Below are 27,233 nucleotides of genomic sequence, written 5' to 3'. Positions count from 1 at the left end.
GCGGGCGAGTCTCGGTGCTCGAAGCAGCGGGGTGCGAGAGAGCATGCAGAGGACGAGAGGGGCGAGGAAGGTCGGAGTTCGGCGGCGCAGTCCGAAGCCGGGCGCGCTCAGCTCAGCCACCGACCGGCCCGGAGGCACCGTTTCGCTTTCCTCGCTTCGCAAGGATGCGGTAGCAAAATGAAGACACAGATACTGCATGCTTGTATTTCGCATCGACGTACGCGATGGGTACAGATGAAGGTGGGGAAGGACAACAACGTGTGGCGACAGATATCGAGCGATGAAGACGGTCGAGGGAGGTTACTGAGCACTGAGTACTGACCCAGACACGGCTTCGATAATGGTGACTATGCGTGTTACCGCATCTGCTTCGACGCGGCGAGGTACCGCGCCTCCTTCTCGTCGTCGGCGCGCAGCTCTGACGCCGCCGCAACGAGCATGCCGAGTCCGAGGCGCGCCTCGCCCGCAGCCTCGGTATCAACTGACGTCCGGCGCGAGAGATCGTCGCCGCGCGCCGTCTCGCCGCCGTCAGAAGGGGTGTCCTCGTCGATAGACATGCGGACCGACCCGTCGCCGTTTGACGACGCTACCGAGGCGACGCGCCGATCGCGTGAAGGGGCTCGGTGAATGTCCAGCGACGAGTAGCGCGAGATCAAGCTCGGACGCTGCAGTCGCGCCGCGAGCGCCGCCGCCGACGGAGGGTACGAGTACTTGCTCTCGTCGCCCGTGGCTGCATCGCCGGACTGCGGCTCGTCGACGACGCGCGAAGTGCTCGGCAGGGGGTTGAGCGAATCGACAGGCGACGTCGGCGCCGATGACGTGCCGGACGGAGCCTGCGCGTCGTCGTTGAGAAGGCCGCGCAGCGAGGGCAGTCGCACGGCGGCGGGCCGAGCGAGAGCGCTCGCCTTGACGATCTCCTTCGTCGCCGGCGGGAGCATCGCCGCATGCGCCGCCGAATCGCTGATCGAGCGGCGGTGCATCGGCCGGCTCAGCGGCGAGCTCTTCGCAGACGGGAGGGCGAAGCGGTTCCAAGTTTGCGGCGTGCGAATCGGCGCGAGCGTGATGAGGGCTTCAGGCAGTGACGCCTTCGGCGACGAGACAATGCTTGACTCGGACCCGAATGTTGGCGAGAGGGGCGGTAAACGCGGCGAGTCGAGCGTAAGGCGGAAGAAGGTGGCGGCTGGAGAGGACAAGGTACCCGTGCTCGGCGTGTATGGCGCGTCGCTGCGCGAGAAGTAACTCGAGACCGACGCAGAACTCGGCGAAGCGAGACTCGGGGTGGTGACGGTCAGGGGCGGGGTGACAACGCCGTAGTAGGGCGAAGGGAGGCCTTGCGGCAGCGGCGGCGACACCATCGCAGGAGGGTGCGGGCCATAACGAGGAGCCGAAGGACCCGCGAGGTAGCCCGCTTGGGCTTGAGGCGAGTACAGCTGATAGAGCAACGTGGGTGGAGCAGGCGAGAGCGGGAGAGAGGCGCTGTACGGCGGAGAGGCGGGAGCGACAAGGGCGACAGGCTGTGGAGGCGGAGCCGCTGGTAGACCGGAAGGGCGGAAGCGCCATTGGTGTTGACCCGATGCCATCGTATCGGGCTGCGCTTTGGCGGACTCGACCGCTGGCGCTGGAAGAGGCGGCGCGGAGGCGAGGCGCGCAGCTTCCTCCTTCACGAGGGCAGCTTGACGCTGCCGGTTCACCTTGGCGCGACGGTTCTGAAACCAGACCTGCAAGATGCTGACAGTCAGCGGCTGTCACTGGTCGTTCGCGGCGGAAGAGCAGAACGAACCTGCACCTCGCGATTTGTCATGCCGCATTCCTATACGGCACTAACACATCAGAGATCGGCGCCTGGCGGCAGGAGCAGTGAGAGAGACGTACGGCGCTGAGCGTCTCGCGGATTTCATACGATGGGGAGTCAGTCGTATCGAAGATGGCGACAAGCTTGACGAGCTGTTCCGGCGTGATGCGCTTGCGCTTTGGCCGGCATTGCTGCAATGGGTCGATTGATCCGCTCGTCGCAGCGGCAGCCGCTTGCTGAGTTGTGTCTACGAAGCAAATCGGCTTCGACGACGCGGATGGCGGCTTGTACGGGTGGTAGGCGACATCCGTGGAAACAGTTCGCTGCCTCATTTGCAGGTCCGGCTGCGTCGAGGAGTACGGCGTATCGTATTGTTGAGTGACATGTTGCGGATTGCCATAGGGGGCCGGAGGAGGCGGACCGTAGTACTATGGAAGACGAGCAATGTCAACCTCACGCGGCGGTGCTTTGACAACTACAGGCGGCAAGCGACGCACAGACGGGCCCGCATACGGCGGCTGGGCAGGCGGCTGATGCGAGTGCGCCCAGGCAGGCGAGTTGGCCGCCGGCTGCGTCGTCCAACCCGGCGGCGGCACCTGCCACATTCCAACGGGAGCGACGACGACAGCCAGTGCTGGCAAAGCGAGAGCGCTATTCTTCTCCGGACGTTTTGGAGCTTGCGACGCGTCAACGACGACCCGTGGGACCGGTCGAAGTGGTAGTTGTGCGGATCGACGCGACCTAGGTTGTAGAAAAGGCGACGAGCGGGGGAGAGCAGGACGGCCTGACGAGGCACTGGCACTCTGAGCTGCAAGGCGTGGCCTTGGGAGCGCCGGTCGTGAGCGAGACGGGAAGGCTCGCGAAGCTGGCTGCGCCAGCGACCCTTTCGAGTCGTCTGGGAGGCGAGAGAGGTGAGCGCCTCTTCGAGTCGTGCTCTGTGTCGATCACCTCAAGGCACCCCGGCGAGACGGTGCCTGGTCGCGTGGCGCTCCGAACGGAAAAGAAGCGAGCAGACTTCGACGTGCGGAACCGGCGCAGCAGCCCGCCGCCTCAGCACGCCCGTAACGCCGGAACACGCGGCCAGAGGAGCCAAGCCGCACGTTTCCACGCAAGCAGCAAGCAGGCGGTGAGATGTTGCTCTCACCCAGGGTTCGCCCGGTTGATCGTCGCAGCCGGTCTAGACAGAGAAATGTCTGGCCCGGGACGTCCCGCCGTGCGAGGGCAGCAGCAGATTGCGCTGAGGGCAGCGGCGAATGCGAGGCCCGAGCGATCGGAACCCGGCTCGATTGAGCCTGGGCTCTAGGTACGCCTCGTGGCGGCACGAGGGAGAGATCCACGCCATCTCAGACACCGGAATCGCTGGGAAGAGTGTCTCAATCGCAGCGCGACCACCACACAAAAACGCCTGCGTCAGTCGAGCGACTTGCACTCGATCCCTGATGCCGCTGATGCACCTCAGATGCACCGGAATGCCTCCAAGTCGCTTGCGAGTGATCGCCTGACGCCCGTACGACATGCAGCGGAGCCGGCGTGCCAGTTGAGCGCTCAGAGAGTCCTCAAGTCCCAAGGGAGGGAGCCACGAGCCAGCACATCATGACACTTCGGTCAGTCGCGTTCCTGCCGAGCTTCCTTACAGACTGACAGTCAGTGAACTTGACTGCGATGGAGATGCCCGTGAGCGCGGCGGGAAAGTCATTTACTGGATCACATCGTCGGCGTAGCGAGCTGCCTCGGCCGTCGTGATCGCCTCGACGCACCCGCATTACATTCGAACACTCGGCGGGCATGCCACGTCGCTCGCGTGAATTTGTGTTCGGCGCCGAGCAACTCGACCAGCGGTTCGGAACAGCACTGCAGAAGCAAGAACAGCCTGAGGAAGTGAAGTCGCATTGTCACTGCTTCTCGCGCGCAAGGCGCGCATCTACGTTGCTGCGGTGGACGCGATTTTTGAAGTGCACGAGGAAGCCGTCGAGCGTCTCGCCAGGGCCGAGGTTGTACAGCTGCGATCAAGGCCGGAAGCGACGGGAGACGGTAACGCGCTCGATCAGTTCCTTCGGCCCGATCCTGATGCATTCTCCACGGATGATGCTAACGCGTACCTTGCCAGGGCAATCGAGGCAGCGGATGCGCCATTCTTGCACGTTCGGATCCGACGGGCGCGGCCGCGGGATGATTTCGAAGCGATCGTCGACCTGCTTGGCGCGCAACTCCTCGGCCGCCCTGAGCATCCACGGAAGCGGCTGCTGCGCGCCACGAGCCAGTGCAAAAGAAAGCATACGCGTCAGCCTCGCATCGAAACCTCCCGGAGATCCGCCTTCCTCGACAGGCTCCAGAAGCTGGACGCGTTAAAAGCGCCGACTCGCGTGTCGCGAGGGATACAGGCTGCTGACGTACCGGAGGCGGACCGGCTGGCTGAGCAGTTGCGGCAGGGGCTGGTTGCTCGACGACGGCGGGCTGGGTCAGAGCGGGAGGCGGCGGGCTTGCAAGCGGGGGCGGCGGGACGCCGACACGCTGCCTCGTGGCCGGCGGAGACCCGTCGACAGACTCTTCGTCCGATTCGTCCGAGTCAAGATTCACGAAAGGCGTGTCGGGCGAGCCGTAGTGCGCCGCGCGCCGCCGCTTCGGGGGACGCGGACCCTCGTCTTCCTCCTCGTCCGAATCCTCGTCGATCCCGGAAGACTGCGGCGACATGGCCTGTGAGGCAGGCGTAGCGCGCCCGCTCGAGCGGAGCGACTGCGCTGCTTGCTCAGCGGCGGCTGCCGCCCGCGCCGCATTTGCGGCGGCGGCGGCCTTTGACTTCTTTGAGCGCAGCTTGGGATTCTTGGCGTCCTCCTCGGCTTTGATACGCAGATGCGTCTCGACATCGGTCGTGTAGGTGCAGGGGCGCTGGCGCTTGTAGCGGTGGAAGAACTTGCCTGCAGTCGATCAGACTCGTCAGGGGTTGTGGCGTCTGACAGGGGGCTCGAATACGTACCACAAGTACCGCACAAGCTGTCTTTTCCCGTGGGACCTTTGCGACGACCGATCGCGATGTGGTCCGGGCAGCCGCTGTGGAAAAGGTGGTCAGCGCGCTCCAAGCGGCGAAGGCAAACGATTGCAAATGTACCAGTTCGCGCAGAACCACTTCCCGTCGATAATGTGCTCGTGCAGACCGACTGAGGCTGGGTCGACGCGACCGGGCAAGCGTTTCTTCTTGTTGGGCGAGTCGCCGAAGAACGCCTCCTGACCCTTCTTGTACCGGTTCGCCGCTGCCGCCGCCGCGAGACCGCCCGCCCCGCCGGCCTTGTCCTTGGAGAGCAAGAGACGGAGCGGAGAGGCCATGCTCGTCTCGAGATCGGCAGGCTTGGGCGGGACGGGTCTGGGCACGATGGGGAATGGCAGCGAGAGCTCCGGTTGCGGATACCGCTTGACGCCACGCTCGTCTATCTCGCTCGCAACGTGACCAGGCTGCGAGCGCGGGACGAGCGTGCGGTGCGTGCGCACCGACTCGCGGTCCGGCAGCGTAACGCCGCGCCCCTTGGTCTGCCGACGCTTGCGACGGATCTCGCGCTCGTGCTCGCGGTCGAAGCGCTCGACCTCATCGGCCGTGAGCTGATTGAGAAGCGGCGTGAATTCGTCGGCGAGGTCGGTGCGGAAGGTCTCGTAGATTGAGGGGAGGAAGTCGCGGCGGAGCTCGTCGTCGCCGACAACGAGGCCCTTCGAGTAGCCCAAGATGCACAGCGAGCGGGTGTAGAAGTCGACTTGCTCGCGGATCGAGTGCGCAATGGCGGTGCTGCAGGAGGAGCTGTGAGTACAGGTCCGAATACAGAGGTGATGTGCAACGCACCGAAACTCGCCCGTCAAGCCCAGATCTGCGGCGAAGGTTTCGGCGAACGCTTCTGGCGAGTTGTACGGGTCGCTGATGTCCCACTCGAACTTGTCGACAAGCTGGATTGAATCGAGGGTGATATCGAGCTGCGGAGCAGATCGGTGAGCGAGGGACGGCTTGAACAGAAGGAGAATCGCAGTAACGCACTCTGATCGTCACCCTCAGCTCGTCCGACAAAGCAGGCTCCTCCTTCTGCAACTCGGACACCGACACTGGCTTCTCCTCGTCCTCTTCCTCAGCACCTCCCCCATCGACCTGCATCGCCTCCTCGCCCTCGCGCACCGGTTCCTTGCCCAGCCGCCTCTTCCTGCTCGCCCGCTCGAGCACCCACTCGCGCGACTTTTCGCGCGCCGCATCGAGCGCGTCGCCGAGGTGCCCGCGGTAGTTGGCGCTCAGCTGCGCGTCGGCGACCTGCTTGTTGATCGCGGCGACGATGTCGCGGTAGAAAGGGTCGACGGGGAGGCGCATGTCGGCGCACAGATGCGAAGCGAAGATTTCGGGCGTAATGTTTGTCTCTGCGTGACCGAAGCCGCTGTCAGCGAGAGGCCAATGTAGGAGGACGAGCGAGACGTGCCCTGCAGGTTCCAGGTGAACGTATCGCGCAGCTTCCACATCTCGTGTTCGAGCTCGATGCGGATAGGGATCAGGTTCTCGGACGACTGGGCGATGTTGCGGAGGTACGACTTGGACCTGCACGAGTCGCAAGCGAGGTCAGAAAGTCGAGTGAGGCGGCACGCGGAAGAGGCAGACGACACGCACATTGGCACCGGCTTCCTCAGCGGGCCCCTCTTGCCGCTCGCCTCTTCCCTGTACTTGAGCTGCTTGCCCCTCGGGCGGAACTGGCTCTGCGTGCCCGGCTGGGACGAGAACCCATACCAGTCCTGCTCCCGCAGCAGCTCTTCGTACATGGCGCTCGCCTCTGCGCGCGCCGCCTGCTTCGCCTGCAGTACCTCGACCTCGTACGCGCCGTCGCGCTCGATCCACGCCTTTACGCGCGCCTGGTCCGCCGGCGTCGCGATCGAGGGGAACTCCTCGCCCGGCTCGGTGTCGCGGATGCGCGTGTACGAGCGGTGCACGGGCACCTTGAATGCAGGTCCGCCGTCGTGCGGGACCAGCGGCGGCTGGACGGGCGCTGCGGCGGCCGCTGGTCCCGCCGCGCCGCCGCTCGTGCTGGCGACAGGTCCGCCGGCTGCGCGCGCAGCCTGCTGGCTGCGGAGGAGCAGCGCCTGCTGGTGCGCGTTGAGCTGCGCCGCTCCAGCTTGCGCGGGCGCGCCGGGAGCGTACGCGAAAGGACCGGTCGCGCCGGGGACGCTAGGGCGGCGAGGGGCGGGCGTGGGCGTTCCGAACGCCGCTGCGCCCGCACCCTGGTACGCAATGCCTCCTTGAGCGACAGCGGGACTGCCGGTCGGGTACCCGTTGAGTCCGGGCGGCGGGAGAGCTCCGTTGACGGGCGGGTACGACTGCATCGTCGGCGCGCGACGGGGCCCTTGTGGAAGCTGAAGGGAAGGACACGCCGGTGCTGTAGATACTGTTGACTACTTCGTAGGTCGGCAGGCCCAGCGAGCGCGTCGCCGTCGCAGTCAAGGCGTGTTTGGCAGAACGAACGGCAGGTGGGGAGGGCACCGGTCGGCGGCAGAGAGAAGCGTCGAGACGAGGGGTAGTGCTGCTGTGGTAGCTCCTATTGATCGACTTTAGCCGCTTAATCCGCTTGCAACCCAGCTCAGCGCTGCAGCCGGGATCGGCGAGGACGAGGATCAACACGCGCGATCAAACGCGACCTCGCTTCCACAATCGCTGCTGACAAGGGCGAGCAAACTCGAAGCTACATCGAGCCCCCTCTCTCTTGCGAAGGCACCCTTCCTCGAGAGACGTTGCCATAATGCGGCGCGAAGTTACGGGTATGCAAGCGGATACAACGCAAGAGAGAGACGGACAACCGGGATGAGACGAGAAGCAGATAGACCAAAAAGAGAGAGGGTACTGCGAGGCACTGCGATGAGGGGACTGGGGAGGTTCCGGATAACTTAGGGACGAAGCCGTTGGGAAGCGGCGAAAGTGAAGCAATGGTCGGACGGTTCGTCAGAGAATGCCCGAGTCTCGCAGAGCGTTCTGCAAGATCGTCTCCTTGACAGCAGCAAACACCAGCCGTATCTGTAGAGAGGAGGTAACCTTGTGAGCAGGTGCAGCAGCAAGATAGACCGCCGAAGTGGCCGGCTCGAACGCACGTTGGACGTGTCGGTTGCTTGTGTCAGGTGCGGGTAGATGCTCAGCCGTGCACGGTTGAGCTGCGTGAAGCGCCACAGGATGTACTTTGCCGCCTTGTTGACTGCACGCACGCGACGCGTCAGCTCAGCCATTGGCGAAGGATCCGCAATTCGCATTCGGTCAAGCGGCAACGGCACGCACCATCTGCACCGCCAGTGTACTCGCTGAAGTAGCGCTCGAGCGGGACCTTGGCGATCTTTGTCCGGAAGAGGTCGATCTTGTTGAGGAAGAGGATAATGGAGGTGCGCTGCGTGCCGCCGGTCGCGTCAGACACGGCTCAACTTGCACGGCGATCTGAAGAGGAAGACTCACGATGAACCACCGCGAGTTGATGACGCTCTCAAACAGGACGAGCGACTCGTTCATGCGGTTCTGCCCCTTCTCCTCGAGCAGGACCTGGTCGTACTCGGACAGCGCGACGCAGAAAATGATGGACGTGACGGCCTCGAAGCAGTGAATCCTGCACATGACCGATCGTCAGTCAGGCATTCTAACAGCGGAGAATGGGGGAAGTATGATCCTGCCACGCACCACTTCTTCCGTTCTGACCGTTGCCCGCCGACATCGAACATGCTGCGCGCAGAACTTGTGTCAGTATGGGAAGAAGGCCTGCGAGAGTATCAGCGCCACGCACTGGATGCTCAGCTGCCCCGCCTTGAACTTGGTCTCGCTGATGCCCGTCGTCTTTGTTCGCGCGTGCAGCACGTCGGCCTCGCTCGGCACGTACCCGCTCGCTCCTATCCGCTTGATCTCGTCGAAAAAACTACGGGCGCGGCACAAGAGCGTCAGAAAGTGGTCCGCATTCGAGGGGCTGCCGGACTCCGCGAGCGAAATTCGACTGAAACCCCCAACAGATGCGGAACGGCGCGACGCACTAGGGCGCCGAGTCCATGAGGTAGAACTCGCTCTGGCGGTCGAGCACGCTCGGGATGATCGGGTCATGCCACAGGCTGTCGATCGCGCGCACAATCTCGGGGCTCAGCCCGCCGTTGTTGCCGCCGCCGCTCGACCCGGTCGGCGAGTGCGTCAGGACGGGCGAGCTCGTCGAGTACGTGTCGGCCTCGAGGCGGTGGTCCATGATGCGGTCCGCAAAGGCCTGGTTGACGTCCTCTACGGGTTCGAGCTTGAAGCGGCGCATGGCGAGGACGAGCCCCTGGGCCGAGTCGAGGATGTTCTTGTGGATCGTGAGCCGGAACAAGAGCATCTCGTCGCGCGTGTAGCCGTTCTGGTGGATAATCTTCATCTGCTTGACAATCGTGCTCTTGCCCGACTCGCCGGAGCCTGTGCGAGAGAGCGGTTCGTGTACGTCAGCGACCTCGTCAGAGCAACAGCACTGACAAGCAGGAGCTTCGCGACGCACCGAGCAGCAGGATCTTGCACTCCCTCCGCAACTTCTTGGCGTCGTCGTCAATCTGGCGGTCGATCGCCGTCGACCGCTCCTTCTCGGTCTTTGCCTCGCGCGGCCCGGCGCCGTCGGCGTCTTTCAGCGAGGACGACCCGCAACCCATGGGTGGCTCTTAGGCAGGCGGGTGGAAGGGGGAGAGGCGAGTCCGAGGTGGAGGTGATCCGCGTGAGGCGCGGGGGGGACGGTGTGCGCTGAGCGGTTCGGCGTGCACTCGAGAGACCCGCTGCCGTCGTCTCCTGCTCGTGCGCGTGTCTATGCGGCGCGCTCCTCCCGGTGCTGCACGGCGCTGCCCGGGTCACGGGGAGGCTGGAGCGGCAAAGTCGCACGCGGCGCTGTGCAGGTCCGACGGCGCAGCGACGGTGTCGGAAAGTGCGACGAGCCTGCGCTCGCTAGCTCACAGGCGGTGGCGGAGCAGCGAACCGGCGCGGAGGCGAGGACCGGCGGGAAGCGGGGGCGAGGCGGTGAGGGCGGGGAGATGTGCGCAGTCGTGGGTGCCAGCCGCAAGCTGAGCGAGCGCGAAGTGCAGCAGAGCAGCCGAGCCAAGTCGCTCTGCACGGGCGTGCGCACCAGACAGAAGCACGAGTTCGGCGGGGCGAGGATCTGGAGACTTGCGTGCGCTTTCGAGCATGGCAGCGACGCACGGCGGCGACGACGCACGCGGGCCCAGACCCCCGCCCTCGCCTTCCCGCTTCGACGCACCGGGCTGCTGTCCCTGCCCCAGCCTGGTCCAGCTCTTTGGCAATCATCTCATCGCTCACGGGGGAGCACCCGACAGAAAGTGCGGGAGGGGGTATCGCATGGCATGGCTCGTCGCCGCCGTCCCTGATCTACGGAGTGACAGACAGCCCGACCGATGGGGCGTCATGGCAGAGAGCGTCGTGCAAATGGGTATATAGGTATGCGAAGAAGGACGAAGTGGCGCGAGAGAGGAACGGAAGATGCGCAAAAGAGTGTTGACAAGGTGATGCGGCGCAACAACGAGTGAGCGCGGTGGGAAACGATGAGTGCGGATGCAACAGAGTGGGTGGGCGAGGGGCGCGACGGCGACCAGCGACGTCGCAAGGAGGGAGGAGCAAATGGACAGGGCGGAAAGTCGGACGGATAGTGTCTGCTGGGGAGGGGGAGGAGGAGGGCGTGACGATGCAGCGATACAATCATTGCCGCCGCTTGGCTGCCGTGGCACCGGCTGCTGCCGAGATGTACCGTGCGGCGGTGGTGCTGAAGCCCTTGATCTTTTTGCACTCGAGCGCGAGGTTCTGCGAGCCGCTCGGGTCAGCACACAGCCTCACTTGAGCGACACCAATGAGGCGGGCCGCTCTTCGCTCGGAAGATGGCTTCGCCAAGGTCACAAAACAAAGTGAGACTGCAAGAGAGACGCACCTTTGCCCTCGGGCTCTCGATCTCGTCGAGGAACAAGTTGAGGTACCGGAAGCACAGCTCCTCGCGAAAGTCGGTGTACAGCTTGCGGTTGTACTTGCGCTCGTGCTTGCGCGCCTTTTCCGCGTACGCGTGCGACTGGTGGATCAAAAAGTCGTCGGGGAGGACGTAGTACGACACGCCCGAGAGGTACAGCTCGAAGAGGCACGCGGCCTTGTTGCCGCCGTACCCGATGAAGCGTTCGTCGCACCTGTGCGACGACGAGATTCCTGATTAGCTAGCCTGCCAAGCGCAGTAGTCGCGCAGAGGAGGCGCTTCGAGCCACGACGCACCACGGGGTCCCCTCCTTCTTAAAGATGACATACGGCTCGTACGAGTGCGTGTACCCGTGCACGCGGTACACCTCGCCCGGCTGCGCCTCGTAGTACCGCGTGTAGTTGGTGCTGCCGTGCCCCGGCGCCCACGACTTGTGGAACATGCCAATCTTGTCGTCCTTGACGAGCTGGAGCAGGTCCTGCGCGCGGGGAACCTCAACTCCAGTCAGGCCTGTCTTACTGACTGGAGCAACACGTGACTACGGAGAGATGCGCACGCACCTCCTTGGTCGAGGGGAACGTCGTCGGGTCGACGCCGTCGCTCTGCTTGTGGAACTCGAACGCGGGGACGACAAACGCGGCCATGCCGCCCTTGAGGCGCTGCATGATCTCGGGCGACTCGAGCATGCGCGTGCGGAAGTCGGTGCAGAGCCAGAAGTCGACGTCCAGCATCATGACGTACTGCTCGCCGCCAATCCGCCGCGCAGTCAGCATCCGACAGCCAAAGAGAGAACGGATCGAGGGAGGAGTGGGGAAACGCACGTCGGTGCGCGCAAAGAACTTTGCGACGTTGCGCCACATGTTGAACTGGCGGTCGAACGGGTCGTACACGAGGTGGATGTCGACATACTGCTTCATGAGCGGGCTCGACGTGTAGAGCTTGTCGAGCGAGCGCAGCATCTCGGACGGGTTCTTGCCGTGCGTGACGTGCACCGTTGCCGAGATCGGGCCTGTCGGGGCGCTGGGTCAGCAAGAGTGCGGCGGACGTGCTTGTAGGAGGGAGAAGGGGGGACGAACCGCGATACCGCTCGACGAGGCGCTCAAAGACGGTGAAGCGGTTGCTCGTGACGAGGGTCGTGATGGTGATGTCCTCCTTGTTGAAACCTGGCCGGTCGGGGTCGGTTGCGCGGTAATAGTACGGGATGACCTTGCTCGGCTGGAGGCTCGACCCGAACGAGAGGCTCAGGAACTCGTCCTCGCTCAGCGCACGGTACTCGCCGGGCGTCGAGCCGTACGCCGCGAGCGCTGCCTCGTCGGCCTTGGGCCCCGAATGCGCGAGGTCCGACTGGGGCGGGTGCCAGACCATCTGGTCCTGATTCCACTCCGTCCCGACAAACCCGTGCATGCGCGTGTGGACGAGCTCGGCGCCGTCGATGACGACGGCGGGGCGCTTGTAGCCGCCCTTGGGCTTCTTGCTGCCCTTCTTGTCGGCGAGTTCGGCGGCGGCCCAGACGGGGTCGGACGAGTCTTCGCTGCGGATGTCGGCGGCGCGCACACCGGCGGTCTCGAGGGCGGCGTGCTTGAGCTTGGAGGTGGTCGGCGCTGCAGCAGAGGGGGCGAGTGACCCGGTGCCGGTTGCGGCGAGGGACGCGGACCCGGCGCTAGCATGCCCCGCTAGGAGGTCTGCGGGATCCGGGGCGGTGTCGAGGGAGCGGGCGAGGATGCGCCCTCCCGAGAGGTAGGAGACGCTCGGAGCGAGCACGAGGGAGAAGGCGGTGTAGAGGATGGCGGCGACGAGGTAGAGCGAGAGGGCGAACTTGGCGGCGCGGGCGACGAGCGAGGGCTGGGCGGGCGCCTTCGCCGTGCGTGGACGATGCAGGGCCATCGCGGACACGCTCTTGCGGCGAGTGTGCGGGCGTGCAAGCGGTGCAGGAGCGTCGGCGGGCGGATCAAAGGGAAGCGCGGGCGCGTGCACGCGACTGAGCGAGCGACGGGACAACGAGGGACGGAGCGAGTGTGTATGCGCGTGTGCGTGTCTCGTGGCTGTGCGCTGCCCTCTCTGTGCGCTCTGCCCGTGCCGAGGTGCGCGTGAGCCCAAACAAGGTCGCGCTCGCCTCGACGCGTCGCTCGCCGCTCTCCGCTCGGCGTCTTTCTCAAAACTGTCCCTCGACTCCCGAAAGCTCAGACTCTGCCGAACTCTGCTTGCTATACTGCTCTTCGACATAGCACCCCGCTCTCGCTTGTCCCTGCTCCCGCTCGATTTCGCTGGCCTCTCGTCGGCTCTTGCTCTCCCTCCCCCCACTTCGCCAGGTGCGCCCGCTCTCGCTCCTTGTTCAGCTTCAACCGCTCACTGCATTTGCAACAGCTCGGGCAAGATGCTGCGACGAGCCGCATCGGCTTGGCACCCCTGGTCACGGCAGTGCGCCCCCACCTCGCACCACTTCCGGTCCTTTAGCTCCCTTCCCGCCCTCTGTCGTCAATCTGCCGAAGCGCCGCCCATCTTCCGGGCACAAAACACCGCCGTATACCCGTTTGGCGTCCCGTCGAACGACCCGGAACACGCCCTCTTCCGCGACCTCACCCTCACCATCGGCGACTCGGACGCGTGGGCCATCCTCTCGCCCTCGTCGTCATCGCCGACACGCGCTGCGCTCCTCGCAACCATCCAGCACCACGTGCGCTTCGACCCGCACTCGAGCGCCGGCCACCCAATCCTCGCCGTCCTCCCGCCCGTCGCGCGCCCCGCCGAACAGGGCGGCCCGCGCGACCGCACCGTCGACGACCTGCTCCAGTTTGTCAGCTTCAAGACGCGCCTCGGCCGCAGCGGCGAGTTTGACGACTACACGGCACGGTACTACTCGATCCGCGACGAGGACAAGCTCACCGTGCGCGACCACCTGCGCGAGGCGACGGGCGCAGAGAGCCACGAGATCGAGGAGAAAGCCAAGCTGCTTCGCATGGAGTCGTTCCTCGACTTGCCGCTGATCACGCTCAGCAACGGCCAGACGCGGAGGGCGAGGATCCTCCGCGCCTTGCTCGCAAAGCCTGAACTCCTCATCCTCGAGGAGCCCTTCAGTGCGTCTTCTTTCCGCGCAGACGTGACTCTGCATCGACTCCTTACTGACGCTTTCGGCTCGACCTCCGCAGCGGGTCTCGACGTCGCCTCCCGGGATCTCCTCGTCACCCTCCTCTCGAACCTCCACGCCGCCCGCTCTCCTCGCGTTCTCCTCGTCCTGCGCCCACAGGACCCGCTCCCTTCCTTCGTGACGCACCTCGCCCTCGCCGACGCCACGCCCTCCTCCGCCTCTCCGTCTCCGACCTCAGCCGCCACAGCCCGCTCCCTCGCGCTCGGCACGCGCGACGAGATCCTCTCTACGTCCGCCGCCCAAGCGCTCCTCTCCGCGGGCGAGCGCGAGCGCTCCCTGGCCGCGCGGCGCACCGAGGCGCGGCGCGCGGCCGCGGCGGAGCAGGTCGCGAGCGAGGCGGGGCGGAGGAAGCTCGTCGAGATGAGGGGCGTCAATGTCACGTATGGGCGTAGGAGCGAGGGGCAGGAGGAGAGGAGGGTGCTCAAGGAGCTGGATTGGACCATCAGGGAGGGAGAGAGGTGGTTGCTCGCCGGGCACAACGGTGCGCATGTCTGCACTTGCGCTCTCGCTACGAAGTTCTGCCGCACTGATGCGGCATCTTTGGCACACAGGCTCGGGCAAGAGTACGCTCCTTGCGCTCGTACTCGGCGATCACCCGCGCTCCTTCACGGAAGACATCACCCTGTTCGACAAGCCGCGAATGCAGCAGGCCACCGCGACGCGTGCGTGACGCGCTATCTGTGCCGCGTGGGACGCTGCAGTTCGCTGACTCCTCGACATCAACACAGTGCAAGAAAAGATCGGGCACGTCTCGCCCGAGATCTTCAACGCCTTCCCGCGCAAGTACGGACCCGGCGCACTGACAGCGTACGAGGCGAGTCTCGCCGCTCCCCTCTGATCACGGCCCGAGAAACGACACTCACACGCACGCTCCGCAGGCCATCGTCACGGGCTTCGAGTCGGTCTTCTCGTACCGCCGCGCGACGCCCGCGCAAGACGCGTCGATCGCGTCTCTCCTCTCTGCGCTCGACCACCCGCTCCTGACGCCGGCGTTCCTCGCGCGCCCGTTCGCCGACCTCACAGCGGGCGAGCAGTCGCTCGTGCTCCTCCTGCGCGCGCTCGTCAAGCGCCCGCCGCTGCTCGTGCTCGACGAGCCCTTCTCGGGCATGGACAAGGGCACGATCGAGAAGGTGCACCGCCTGCTCGACGAGGGGCTCGACGAGAAACAGGCGCTAGTGCTCATCACGCACTTTGAGGAGGAGCAGCCAAAGAGCGTCGTCCGGCTGTTGAGGCTCGAGAACGGCGAGGTAATAGAACGCATCTAGACAGACCCTCCCTCATAGACGCTCAAAACCGAAACGCAGCGTTCAGCTCGCGACGTGGAAACGGCAGGGTGGTATAGAGTACAGTACAGCCGCGAGTGCATCGCGAGCGCGCTTTTTACATGCCACCGCCGCCCCGCCCGCCGCGCGCACCCCGTCCTGCGCCACCGCCAGCGCCGCGCCCGCCGCGCCCACGATCTGCGCCGCGACCTGTGCATTACGTCAGAGAAAGCGAGTCAGCACCCGTTCGCATTGAGGAGGCGGACGTGGGCAGCACCGCGCTCGGTGTGAGCGCAAGATGCGGAGCAGCGCGAGTCGGCAGGCTCGTGGCGCTCCTCTTCCCGAATCAGGTGAAGCAGAGGGAAACGAGGAACGCACCCCTCCCACCCGCACCGCCGCGGCCCATCCCGCCTCCGCGCCCGCCGCCCGCGCCGCCGCGCCCGACGCCGCGCCGCCGGTTCTCCTCTTCTTGCGCCTGGACCTGGTCGACGAGCTGTGTTTGCGGAGGGAGGGGCGTTAGTGAGTCGGGCGGTGGGGTGAGAGAGGCAGAGGAGGGAGGGAGGTGGACGGACGTTCTCTGCTACGCGGATGTACTTGATCTGCGAGGCACATCATCTGTGATCAGCTCGGTAGCTCGTTGGTGTACACGAGAGACGAGCAGCGCAGGCGTAGAGACTCACGTTGTTGCCCCTCACGTACGCCTCGGGGAGCTTCCAGAACCGGTCACCCTCCTGCGCATTACCAAGGGAACACAGTAGTCAGCACTACGAGCCTCACAGCACGCGCAGTGCCAGCTAGGTCCGAGAGGGACGCACGGCGCTGGTCTGGTACACCTCCTTGAGCGTCAGGTTCATGAAGTTGTCGCACGCGATCAGGTGCCCGTTGAACGTCTCGCCATTCTTGAGCTCGACGAGCTGCGTGGCCGTCACTCGGACCGGGTCAGTGTGCGCGCGACGGGAGCGGGAGGGAGACGGGGGAGGCGCACCATGGGCTTGTTTTGCGCGGCGTGGAGGAGCGCTAGCGGGAGCTGGGAGGGTGCAGGAGCGTCAGTGTAGCTCGCGCGAGGTCGGGCAGCTCTCGGCGCACCATGGTGGGCGAGGCGAGCGGAGGCTGGAGCGAGAGGAGCGTCGCGGCGATGAGCGCTGAGCGGGGAGAAGTCAAGTCACTCGACTCGCACCCAGGTGATCCGATCAGGAGGTTGAGTGCTTTCTGAGAACGTAGCAACGCCGGCAAGAACGACTGAACAACAATGGGATTGCGAGTGGAGAATACCGTGCAGCTTGCCCTCCTCGTCCTCCTGCGCCCGCCAGCCCGCATCTACTGCATCTCGAGACTCATGCCGTCGTTGATCTGTGCGATACGAGATCTGGGTTGAGTCAGCAGAGCGCTGGTAGGCGACAGCACCCTCTGCCGGCAGTAGGAGTCGCGTTTCGCACCTCGTAGTCCCGCAGAGTGATGCTGCGAGGTGAGTAGGTGTCAGCATGGCCTGCTCGACAACCTGCGAGCACAGCACAACGCACTGGTCCTTGTAGATGGTGTACCTGCAGGCAGAGTGCGGGAGAGCCAGGGCAGAAGGCGAAAGTGAGCGGAACAGTCAAGGGGCTCAGGCTCGCCCGACAGACTTTGGACAGCGAAACGCACCACTTCTTCAGGACAATCTTCTCGCTGTGAAGTAGGCGACGGCTTCGATCAGTCGCTGCATGCACAAGACGGCAGGGCTGAACGGGCAGAGTCGAGCACTCACGCCTTGGTACCCGTCTGCGCGGCGATGAGCTTCTTTAGGTCGCCGACCGTGTCGTCCGAGCTGTCGTGCACAACACTTTGGCGCATCAGCATGTCATGCGAGGCTGCGGCGCAGGACGAGAGGAGCTGAAGCGGGACGAAGTGGCTCACTCGCACTTGACGCGGACTGCGGGCGGCGTGCGTGCAGCATGTCAGCACCTCGACTGTGTATGACAGGAGTTCGGTGGAAGCAGTGCTGACCCTTGTTTCCGAGACGGTCGTTTGCGATGACCTCGATGAGCGCCCTGCAGGTGAGAGGGAACGGGTGCGGTAGGGGAGAGGAATTGGTGAGAAGCGTGCTGGCTGTCCAGTGACCCAGTCGACTGCTTACATCCTGTTTCTGGGAGCAGGCGACGTGTGCTTGACGGCGAAGACGAGAGCGAGTGCGCCACTTGAACGCCTTCGTCGCACCCGCTGCTCTCGAGGAGCGCAGTCGAGCACTCAGCCGAGTAGAGCACAGCAGCAGCTCCCCATCCGTACCACCCGCACCGCCTCCCACGCCGCCGCCACCTCGCACGCTCCCTCATCGCTCCGCACCCTCGACATGCCCGACATTGTCCCCTCGAGCCCCCAGGGACAGGCCCTCCAGGTGCGCACCCCCTTGCACACCCGCGCAGAACCCCCTGCTGACTCGGCCCCGCCACCAGGCTGCCATCCAGACCAAGCTCGCCCAGCTCGGGTGGAGCACAGAGGACGACTCGGTCATGGCGTGCGCACTCTCCCGCACTGCCTGCCGTGGGCTGCACTGACTCGTTCAATCTACACAGAGAGTACTGTCTAGTCATGCTCGGCAACCGCAAGACGGCCGGTCCGTCCCCTGCTCCTCCTGGCTCCGTCCCGTCCGCCTCACGCACAAGCTCACCCGTCACTCACTCTTGCAGACCAAATCTCGTCCGAGCTGTCCGACCTCATCGGCGGCGACTTTGACGCCTCGTTTGTCTCGTGGCTCTTCGAAGAGGTCGCAAAGCACTACCCCGAGCCCACCGCGTCCTCCTCTTCCTCCGGCGCGCCCGCCGCTCCCTCCGCCCCGACCGGGCCCTCGGGCGCAGCAGGCCGCAACGGCATCCCCGCGCGTCCGCCCGGCCCCATCGGCGGCGGCAACCGCAACGTGTTTGGCGCCGCCGTGTCGGGCGTCAAGCGTGGCGCGGGAGACGTCGACGGGGCGGGCGACGGGCGTCAGGGGCAGCGCGCACGCTTCGACGGTCCGCAGGGACCCAAGTGGGCGGGCATGTCGGGCGCAGGGAAGAGCTTGTTTGACCGCGTGAACGGGAACAACCCCCAGTTTGCGCCGGGGCGGAATCTCGGCCCGGTCAACAACACGGGCATGCCCCAGCCTGCCTTCGATGCTGTGCGTGCTCCTTCACTGCCTATTACTCTGCGAGTCGACTGACCGGCTCTTTCGCAGATCACGCAAGCCGTGAACGCCATCCTCTCTGGCGCGCACCCCTCGCTCCTCGCACAGATCCCCTTCCCGGCCCTCGCCGCGCACCCGCTCTCGCAGCGCCTCCCGCAGCACGTCATGGCGCAGGCACAAGCCAACGCCATGGCGCAGGCGCAGGCGATGGCCGCCATCCAGAACGTGTGGAGCGCGCCGCCCGGCGCCTTCAACGGCGCAGGCGGGCCGCAGCAGGGCGGCGGCGGCAGCGGCGGCGGGCCCGGCCCGGCGGGCGGGTTCAACCCGAATGCGCCGGCGTTCAACCCTGCGTTTGCGCGAGGAGGAGGAGGAGGAGGGCCGCGCGGAGGGGCACCGGGCAAGCCGGCGACGCCGCCCGTCGTGCTGCCGAGCAAGCCGGGCAAGGAGGAGATCTGCAAGCACGGCGTCGAGTGCACCAAGCCGCAGTGCTCGTTCTCGCACCCGAGCCCGTGCGCGACCAAGGAGAGCGGGCTGGTGCTCAGCAGCGAGGCGTGCGACAAGCAGCTCAAGTGCGAGGACCCGGTGCGTCTAGCCCTTCTTGCGACTTGACGACCCCGCGCTGACGCTCTTGCTGTTACGCGACCGCAGGACTGCCCGAAGTCGCACGTCTCTCGCGCGCAAAAGACCCACCCTCCCTCGGCCGTCTCGTCCGGCACCACCGCCGTCGCCCCTACCGCTCCTCCCATGCGCGCCGCGCCCCCTCCCACCGAGCTCTCCGGCGCGGGCTCCAAGCCGTGCAAGTTTGGCGCGGCGTGCACGCGCCCCGGCTGCGTCTTTGTGCACCCGTGGGACAGCCCCGCGGGCGGCCAGGCCCCGTGCCGGTACGGCGCGGCGTGCACGCGCGCCGACTGCCATTTCTCGCACCCGGCGCACCGCCCCGCGCCGTACAACCGCAAGCAGTTCTCGGCGACGTTCACCGGCACCGGCACTGGCGGCGCGGCGGCGGGCAAGGCCGCCAAGGGTGCGGAGAGCGGGATCGGCGCGTGGCCGCAGGAGAGCAAGGAGCACATCTCGGAGAGGCTCAAGCGCTTCTCGGGCGGCGACGCGGGCGCAGACGCGGCAGAGGGCGTCGAGCGGATTGTGCCCGGCGCCCAGGCCAACGGTGACGACAAGGTCGAGATCCACCTAGACGACGAGGACGACAAGGCAATCAAGCCCGAGGTCAAGGCCTGAAATGGGCACTCGACTCGATTTCATCAGCTTCCTTGTCCCTCATCCGCATTCCCCCGTTATTGCCCTTGCCTACTCGCCTCGCAGCAACCCGTTGTTCTCTACCTCGTACCCCTCGCGCGCGCGTTTCCCCGTCCCTCTGATTGCAAACTCGCTGTATTTCTCCCCGGCGGCGAATGCACGACTCGCTCTGCTCGCCGCCCGCCTCTCTGTACCTCCCGCGCTCCGTCCACTCGAGAGGAGCTTCGCACGAGATTGGCAAAGCTCTGGGTTTGCAGGTCGGTGCATGTAAGTAAGAGTGACTAAGGGGTATGTACGACGAGGCCGATGCAAAGACGGAGGACAGGCACAAGGCAAGTGGAACGAGAAAGGGGGGACGATGCGGAACGAGGACAGAAGGTATCAAGCGAGCAAAGCGGGGTAAGTGGACAGCGAAAAAGATGCGAAATGGGTATGCGGGACAGAGTGAGAAAGACTAGAAGGAGTGGACTAGAAGGGGTGGTTGGCGAAGAGGTCCTGGTACAGCTCGCTGAGCTGCCCGCCCTGCCCGAACGACTGCGCCATACTCGACGTCTCGGACTGGCTCGCCTCGAGCGCCTTGAAGTCAAAGTCGGAGAAGTCGGGCGTGTCGGCCTGCTGCTTGGCCGCTGCAGGCTCGACCGTCTCGCCCGCAGGCGTCGCCTTGGTGCTGCTCGCCGGGGTCGGCGAGATGTCGTCCTCGGCAGCCGCCGTAGCGGGACCCGACCGCGCCGAGTTGGCCGAGATGAGCGACAGAAGCTTGTTGACCGTCTCGCGGTCGAGCTGGATCTTGTCGCCCGCCGGGCCCGGCAGCTGCACCTGCTCGTGCCCGCCGCTCCCGCCGCTCAGCGACTGCAGGAGCGCAATCATGCCCTTGCGCGCGTCGGCGTCGGGCTCGCGCGCGACCTTCTGGGCGACGGCCTCGATCGTCATGGGACCGCCGGTCCGCTCGTCGGTGTCGCCGCCGTCGGCCGAGGGCGTGATCCCGTCAAAGTCGGACGGTGTAGGGAACGCTTCGCTCGGAAGCTGCGGCGGGCTCGAGGGTGGGAGCGAGCCGAGGTCAAAGTCGGTCGCATCGGACGGAGCGAGCAGGTGAGACGGGATGAATGCCGCGCGACGGCTCGGGTTCTTGTTCGACGCGAGGTGCGAGAAATTGATTCCGCTCGTGGAGGCGTGTGGCGCCTCGCCGCGCGGCGGGCGGACGCTCTGACCAGGCGCGCGAGTTGCGCCAGCAAACGAATCGAGTGTGAGCGTTTGGTCCTGATCCTGCTGCGGGTCGGTTGGCGACCAGCCGTCCGAGTCGCTCGCGGGCGTGATGCCCGTAGGCGCGGCGGCGGTGCTGTTGGCGTCCAGCGCAAAAGCGGGAACGAGATCGTCGATGAACGAGTCGAGGATGGAAGGCGGGGGACGGCCGCAAGACTGCGGCGCCTTGCCCTTCGAGCCGGGCGTAGCGGTGCTCGTGCGCGGAAGAACGCACGGGCTCGACGGCGCTGGCGATGACGGCGCGGTGAGCGCGTTCGACGAGAGGCGAGCGTCAAAGTCTCGGCGAAGAGACGACAGGACCGACTCGAATGAGCCGAGGTCGGTCTGCGGTCCATCCGTCGACGTCGCAGCGGCCGAGCGCGGGCGCGCGTTCTCCTTGTTGAGCGTGGGACTGCCGGGCTGAAGGAAGAAGCTGAAGTCGTCCGGCAGGCCCGAGTTGGCCGCATCGTGGGCGCCGTGCTCGAGCTGCATTCCCTCCGTCGGCGCAGCACCGCCGTTCTGGCCGAAGGCACTGATGCTGCCGATGTTGGTGTCGTTGAGGATGCGGTCGAGTGCAGTGCCGGGACTTGCCGTGAGGAGGTAGCTCGGCATGGGCTTGCCGGCGCTCGACGTGCGCTGGCGGCGGTCGATGCGAACGGGGCTCGGGCTGCCGTTCAAGCCAAAGAGGCTACCGAACGTGAGCGAGTTGGACCCGCGCTCGCCGTCCGACCCGTACCCGTCGCCAGCCTTCCCGTCTGCCGCGCCTGAGGTCGACCCGCGAAGAGGCGAGGTCGCAGCGAACGGATTGGCAGTCTGACGGTACTTCATCCGCGGAGACCGGCCAGGCGAGCTCATCGTGACGCCGTGGCTGCGCCCGCCGCTGCGGTGCGCACTGAAGCTAAAGTTGAGCGACGGCGAGCGCGGGCCGACCTGCTTGGATGGCGAGAGCGGCGGGATGACACCCGGCTGGGACCCCGACTTTGGCTTCTTCGCCTTGCGCTTCAGGTCAGCCTCGCACGTTGCAGTGAGGCGGCCCTGTAGCGGACGACCGGACTTTGGCGCGCTTGCGCTGGCGAGAGCGAAGGCGCCCGAGTGCGGAGGCGACGTTCCCGAAGGCGGGGCGTTGTTCGGGCCCGTCTTCGATCGGTGGTAACCGTTCTTGTTGTAGAAGGTACCGCAGGCTGTGCAGTGTCGCGTCAGTCGTGTCAGCATTGTCGCACAGGCGACAGGGCACCGTTCCATTGGACGCACCATTGCAAACCGAAGTCATCTTGCCGTCGGGTCCCGTCCCCTCGCGCCAGGTCGTGCTCTTCTTCCTCTTGCAGTTGGTGCAGCCGTTCGGATCGCGCGGGTTCTGCTTGCCCACCTGCGGCACCGCGAGCGTGTTGGGGTCGATCGCCGCAAAGTGCTCGCGGTCCTTCGCCGTCTTGCGGCGCGGAGGCGCGGACGCGCTGGCCGTTGCCGGCGGCGGACCAGGCGCGGCGGTGCCTGAGCCGGGTGGAGGCGCAGGAGCGAAGAGGGGAAGAGTCGCAGCGGCGGAAGAAGAGGGGAAGGGCGAGGGCGCTGCTGGCGCGGCAGTAGCGCCGGGCAGTTGCATGCCGTAGTACTTGGCGAGCGTCTGCAGCGCAGGCAGGAGATCGGGCGAGTCGAGCGACATTGACGATGCCGCAAGAAGCGGTGCGGCTGCCGCCGCTGCCGCGCTGTTGGACTGGCCGGACGTGAGGGAGGAGAGGAGCTGGTGCAGGAGAGCCGACGTCTGCGGGTCCTGCAGGTCGGCATGACCGACTACGGGTGGAACTGCCGGAAGCGGGGCGGAGAAGGGGGCTGGCGATGATGCAGGCGGGCCTGTCGCAAACGGAGCAGGAGGCGCGGCGGAGGAGGACGGTAGAGGAGGGATGGGCAGAGACGACTGCTCTCGCGGTCGTTTCCGCTTGACCGGGTCGCCCGTCGCTGCTGGTGCTGGTGCTGGCCGTGCACCTGGAGCGGCGGAAGAGGCAGGCGGGAAGACGGCCGAATCGCGGCGCTTCGGAGGAGAAGAGTGGAAGTCGGAGATCTCGTTCTGGAGCTGCGAGACCGGGTTGTGGTAGGAGCGCAAGCAGTCGAGGAACTGTCCTTGCGTGAAGGCGTCGCGCTGATTGTATAAGACCGTGAGTCGTGAGTCTTAATTGAGGACGCAATCGCAAGCGACTTACCTCGGTCAGCTGCAGCCAGACCTCCAGCGTCTCCTCCGGCTCGTCGCTGTCGCTGTCGTCCTCGTCCTCGTCCGCACCGCCGACGATGCTCCCATCGTCGCCGCGTCTTCGCTTGACGCGCCGGGCATCACCACCTTCCGGACCGATGATCTTGCCGCAGACGACCGTCGTGCCTTCCTTCTTTTCCGCGAGCGTCCACGACAGCATGCCCTTGCCCTCGACGAGACCCTCGCCAGGGCGCGAGGAGCTGTTCGACGTAGCGAAGGTACCGCCGGGTGCCTGCCGCTGGTGCGACGACTCGTACGGATCGAAGGCGGAGACGGAGAAGTCTTTGCTCGAGTCGATGACGAGCTCGGGACTGCGAATGATACGCGCGTCAGCTCGTCGTAGAACCGTGAGTGCGGAGACGACATACCGAGAGATGCAGATGGCACTCAGGCAGGTCTTGAGCGTGACCTTGCCGAATTGCGTCTTGTCGTCGCCTGTGTCTCCTCTCCTTACGCCCACGACCTGCACCCATACCGGCGCCGACAGCCTCGCCATGCACGAGTAATTGACGCCGGAAGCATGAGAACCGGACGAAGGGGTTTCGGGCGCGGGAGGATTGGGTGACGGCGCGAGTGCCGGGTCGAGCACAGCGAGAAAGTCGGGAGTTGGCGTCGAGGCGGGCAGGATGGGGTTGTGCGCCGGGCTGGTCGTTGTGGAGGGGGCGAAGCGGGGCGAGCTGAGCGAGTAGAAGATCTTGACTGGAAACGCGACGACACAATCAGCAAGCGTGCTTAGGAGCCGGTAGCCGAGTCACCGAGATGCGACGTACGCATCATCATGCGGCCCTTGCCCTTGCCCTTCCTCCTCGTGCCTGCCTTGGCTGCTCCCGCGCGCCTCGCTTCACTACCCGGACCGCCAGACGCCCCGGCAAACGCGCCTGTCGGCGGTGTCGGCGCCGACGAGGTGGACGCGACAGCGTTCTGCATTTCTCGCCGCGCGACCTCGGTTGCCGAGACCAATGGTAGCGCGTACGACATGCCCTGCGCGCTCTGTGCTGAGTGAAGGGCGCAGTCGAGGGTTGTTTGGGTGATGGAGAGGCGAGGCCGAGGGACGAGGCGAGTGGCGTGAAAGAAAGATGCGCGCGCGTCAAGCGTGCTCGAGTCACTGGCGGAGCTCAGGGCGGCGCGTCCAGGCTCTGGCGGAGCGAGCGAGGGTGGGTGCCAGTCGGGCGAGTGTGCTGAAGGCGAGCGAGAGTGCAGCTCGAGTATCACGACTGGCGGGTCTGGCGGGTCTGTAGACGGCCTCGTGCGCCGTGTAGAGTGCTCGTGCTCGCGCTGCTCGCGCTGCTCGCCCTGCAGCAGTGGACGAGCCGAGGCTGGCGAGGTGAACACGACGAGACGGCGACGCGTTTCGGCGACGCACGGCGAAAAGGCGCGCCCGACACTTTGCACACACACACCCGAAGCCAGGGCCGCTGTTGTGCAACAGACCTAGTCACACACTCTAAGAAGCTCAGCGGCGCTGTCAGAAACGCGGTTCTTGCGTCTCGACGAGGCGGACCGCTTTTTCTGCTCGACCCCGTGAGACTGTGGGCCATGTTCAGACAGCTTCTGTACACCTCGTAGCCTCTGTAGCACGCTCTCAGATAGTGAGGAGAGTGTCGGGAAAAAGCTTCGACAGGTGCCAGGTGGCCAGCGCGCTCGACCCGCGCGCGAGAGGCGCCAACCCCTCTTGTTCTCCTCAACAATCATCAAGAGCGACATAAAGTGCGTGCTGCTCGCCTGCAGGCTGCACCGAAGGGCCCTTAGCTGACCATGGTCGCGCCTCACTCAGGTTACAGCCCCGGCTTACTGTCCTGCCTTCGTGCAGTCGACCGTGCTTGGGTTGTCGTTCCAGTTGCTCAGACCAACGCGGGCCCTCCACCTCCGGGTGCCTGCTCCCACAGGGGCAGGAGTGCATGCCCTCGAACCTGGACCAACCCCGTCAGACTTTGAGCCGCCGTGCCTCACCCTTTTTCTTCGGAAGGAGGGGGGCACGCTTGCTGGCTCTGTGACGGCGGGAGGCGTTCAGGCGGGTGTTGCCGAGGGTCCTACACTTCCCTTCTTCCATTTCTGCGTCGCTAGGGGGTCGAGCGGGCAATGGGGACGGGGGCCGGTTTGGCCTGAAGAAGCGGGACCGCTTCGCGGCTCGTGCTGGCGGAGCTTCGCCTCGTGTGACGGGCTGGTCTCGCGGACGCTGCTCTTCAGGTGTCTGGCAATGTATCGCGTACAAGCAGTCTTCGCCGTGTGCACCTCTGTGAGCGAAAGTTTGGAAGTGGTCCGACATCTCTCCTGCGAAGGCGGCTCTCCTCGCCTCGAGTCCGCTGCGGGATCGGACCTGGACGGTCAGCGTGTTGCAGGAACGCTGCTCGAGCAAGGCAAGCGCGAAAAGGCGAGGGCGAGGGCGTGTTTTTGCGACGCGGTGGCGGAGCTTCGGCGTTGTCGCGCCGCGCCTCGTCGCTGCTCGCGCTCTTTGCTCTGTCTGCTCCCTTTGCCCGCTCTTCCCGCTCAGCCACTCCAGCAGAGACCGCGTCTCGATCCGCTGCACAGATGGCTCCTCCTCCCGGCCCCGTCTACTCGTTCCTGCACGCGCTGCCCATCCCCTCGCTCCCCTACAACATCGAGCACTGGGTCCCGGGCTCGACGCCCATCTCGACCGTCGCCGAGGTCACGCTCGCCATGGTCGTCTACCTCGTCGTCATCTTTGGCGGCCAGGCCCTCATGCGCGGCTCCAAGCCCTACCGTGAGTCCTTGCGCGCGCAAACGGGACCACCTCGGGTTGGGGGAGCGTGCGGTCGACGCGTCGACAGCCTCACGCGCACTGCATGAACGCGTCGTTGGGCTACGTAGATGGACACGAGGCTCCTGAGCGCGTTTGCCCGAGGCTGCGCGCTCGAAACGCGTCTCGATCGCCTCGCTGGGTTCGACGACGAAACGTGCAGGAGGAGGGACGAGGCCAACTTCTCGCGCAGCAGCCTGACAGAACAGTACTGACGGTGCTCTGGCGCGTGCTTGCAGGCTTCCAGCCCCTCTTCATGCTCCACAACTTCCTCCTCTCGTCGGGCTCGGCTCTCCTCCTCGCCCTCATGCTTGAGGAGGTGCGTTTGCCGGCCATTTCGAAGTCTTTCGAGGTATGCTGAACTCCTGGACGCGCAGATCGTTCCCATCGTCTGGAAGCACGGCCTCTTCTACGCCATCTGCAACACCTCGGCCTGGACGCCTCGGATGGAGACCTACTACATCTTCAACTACTACGTGCGTCGCCCACTCCCTTCGCTTGCTGGACCGAGACTGACTTGTCCGCATTCCCGCAGTTCAAGTGTGCGTGGGCGCGGCGCGGAAAAGCGTTCGGCGGTTCTTGTGCTGACTCGCTCAACCTTCGCAGACTGGGAGCTCTTTGACACTGTGTTCCTCGTCGTCAAGAAGAAGCCCCTCCAGTTCCTCCACGTGTTCCACCACACCGCCACCGCCGTCCTCTGCTACACGCAGCTCAACGGCCGCACGTCGGTCTCCTGGGTCGTCATCACTCTCAACCTCTTCGTCCACGTCCTCATGTACTACTACTACTTCATGACCGCCGCTGGCTACAAGATCTGGTGGAAGAAGTACGTGTCGTCCCGTCGTCTTCTGCCGAAATGCGTACTGATAATCATCTCTTCGACCAGGTACTTGACGACGCTCCAGATCACCCAGTTCGTCATCGACCTCTTCACGGTTTACTTTGCGTCGTACAGCTACTTCGCTGCGACCTACTTCCCCAACATGCCGTCGATGGGCTCGTGCGCGGGTACCGAGGGCGCCGCCATCTTCGGCTGCGCTCTTCTCAGTACGTTCGCTCGGGTCGCGCGACTCATGACCGTCCACTGACCTGTCTCGCCTCCCGTAGCGAGCTACCTCTTCCTCTTCATCGCCTTCTACCAGAAGACGTACAAGGCGCAGGCCGGCAAGAACAAGGCCGACGCCGCCTCGAAGGCCGCCGCAAAGGTCGCCAAGAAGACCAACTAAACTATTCTACGTATACGTTGAGTCTGCGGGAAGATCGCTGTGCACCAGGCTTTCGCTCCTGCCCTTCCATGGTGCGTCGAGCCTGCCCTTTCTGGTCCCCGTTCCGCAACTAAACCCTTCCTCGTGCAGCTCCCCTTTTTCCTCCTCTCCTCGCATGCTCCGCTCGCATCCACGCCGCATCCTCCAACTTCCTCATCCCTGTCTTTAGTAGGCTTTGCCCGCTCGTAATCGCCT

General features: G+C 65.3%; 9 protein-coding genes across 9 annotated transcripts; 3 read left to right on the top strand and 6 right to left on the bottom strand.

Annotated features, from left to right (window-relative positions):
- Positions 1–356: 356 nt before the first annotated feature.
- Positions 357–2,397, bottom strand: JCM10292_004389 (homeobox domain-containing protein; the record flags this gene model as incomplete). The annotated part of the gene is made up of 4 exons (XM_076645724.1): positions 357–1,718; positions 1,781–1,810; positions 1,873–2,220; positions 2,290–2,397. 4 exons carry the CDS (start codon positions 2,395–2,397, stop codon positions 357–359), a joined length of 1,848 nt encoding a protein of 615 aa, XP_076508594.1.
- Positions 2,398–3,684: 1,287 nt separating this feature from the next.
- On the bottom strand, positions 3,685–7,126 carry JCM10292_004388 (uncharacterized protein; the record flags this gene model as incomplete). The annotated part of the gene is made up of 9 exons (XM_076645723.1): positions 3,685–3,792; positions 3,892–4,035; positions 4,187–4,707; positions 4,767–4,840; positions 4,899–5,564; positions 5,619–5,746; positions 5,808–6,175; positions 6,235–6,350; positions 6,420–7,126. The coding sequence occupies 9 exons, from the start codon at positions 7,124–7,126 to the stop codon at positions 3,685–3,687; spliced, it is 2,832 nt and encodes a 943-aa protein (XP_076508593.1).
- Positions 7,127–7,739: 613 nt separating this feature from the next.
- On the bottom strand, positions 7,740–9,433 carry JCM10292_004387 (guanine nucleotide-binding protein subunit alpha; the record flags this gene model as incomplete). The annotated part of the gene is made up of 8 exons (XM_076645722.1): positions 7,740–7,811; positions 7,886–7,986; positions 8,067–8,172; positions 8,238–8,385; positions 8,457–8,498; positions 8,560–8,688; positions 8,801–9,206; positions 9,286–9,433. The coding sequence occupies 8 exons, from the start codon at positions 9,431–9,433 to the stop codon at positions 7,740–7,742; spliced, it is 1,152 nt and encodes a 383-aa protein (XP_076508592.1).
- A 1,051-nt stretch (positions 9,434–10,484) lies between these two features.
- JCM10292_004386 (glycosyltransferase family 49 protein) lies at positions 10,485–12,627 on the bottom strand (the record flags this gene model as incomplete). Its single annotated transcript, XM_076645721.1, has 6 exons — positions 10,485–10,586; positions 10,711–10,957; positions 11,040–11,221; positions 11,304–11,483; positions 11,565–11,752; positions 11,820–12,627. 6 exons carry the CDS (start codon positions 12,625–12,627, stop codon positions 10,485–10,487), a joined length of 1,707 nt encoding a protein of 568 aa, XP_076508591.1.
- Positions 12,628–13,117: 490 nt separating this feature from the next.
- On the top strand, positions 13,118–15,153 carry JCM10292_004385 (uncharacterized protein; the record flags this gene model as incomplete). Its single annotated transcript, XM_076645720.1, has 5 exons — positions 13,118–13,817; positions 13,890–14,369; positions 14,440–14,550; positions 14,617–14,702; positions 14,767–15,153. 5 exons carry the CDS (start codon positions 13,118–13,120, stop codon positions 15,151–15,153), a joined length of 1,764 nt encoding a protein of 587 aa, XP_076508590.1.
- Positions 15,154–15,268: 115 nt separating this feature from the next.
- On the bottom strand, positions 15,269–16,239 carry JCM10292_004384 (U6 snRNA-associated Sm-like protein LSm4; the record flags this gene model as incomplete). The annotated part of the gene is made up of 7 exons (XM_076645719.1): positions 15,269–15,360; positions 15,529–15,643; positions 15,723–15,749; positions 15,831–15,881; positions 15,966–16,064; positions 16,136–16,177; positions 16,237–16,239. 7 exons carry the CDS (start codon positions 16,237–16,239, stop codon positions 15,269–15,271), a joined length of 429 nt encoding a protein of 142 aa, XP_076508589.1.
- A 1,237-nt stretch (positions 16,240–17,476) lies between these two features.
- Positions 17,477–19,519, top strand: JCM10292_004383 (uncharacterized protein; the record flags this gene model as incomplete). The annotated part of the gene is made up of 6 exons (XM_076645718.1): positions 17,477–17,521; positions 17,580–17,641; positions 17,700–17,740; positions 17,814–18,280; positions 18,338–18,868; positions 18,935–19,519. 6 exons carry the CDS (start codon positions 17,477–17,479, stop codon positions 19,517–19,519), a joined length of 1,731 nt encoding a protein of 576 aa, XP_076508588.1.
- Positions 19,520–20,005: 486 nt separating this feature from the next.
- On the bottom strand, positions 20,006–23,993 carry JCM10292_004382 (uncharacterized protein; the record flags this gene model as incomplete). Its single annotated transcript, XM_076645717.1, has 5 exons — positions 20,006–21,957; positions 22,028–22,907; positions 22,969–23,326; positions 23,384–23,714; positions 23,786–23,993. The coding sequence occupies 5 exons, from the start codon at positions 23,991–23,993 to the stop codon at positions 20,006–20,008; spliced, it is 3,729 nt and encodes a 1,242-aa protein (XP_076508587.1).
- A 1,551-nt stretch (positions 23,994–25,544) lies between these two features.
- JCM10292_004381 (elongation of very long chain fatty acids protein) lies at positions 25,545–26,999 on the top strand (the record flags this gene model as incomplete). Its single annotated transcript, XM_076645716.1, has 7 exons — positions 25,545–25,737; positions 26,013–26,092; positions 26,151–26,249; positions 26,309–26,315; positions 26,380–26,599; positions 26,660–26,820; positions 26,881–26,999. 7 exons carry the CDS (start codon positions 25,545–25,547, stop codon positions 26,997–26,999), a joined length of 879 nt encoding a protein of 292 aa, XP_076508586.1.
- Positions 27,000–27,233: the final 234 nt, after the last annotated feature.

The sequence above is a fragment of the Rhodotorula paludigena genome, assembly GCF_050403205.1.
Source record: "Rhodotorula paludigena JCM10292 DNA, Rt_paludigena_JCM10292v1_ctg2, whole genome shotgun sequence".
NCBI classification, from domain to species: domain Eukaryota; kingdom Fungi; phylum Basidiomycota; class Microbotryomycetes; order Sporidiobolales; family Sporidiobolaceae; genus Rhodotorula; species Rhodotorula paludigena.
Note: the sequence above shows the minus strand (reverse complement) of the source record. Positions and strands in the feature narration are given on the sequence as shown.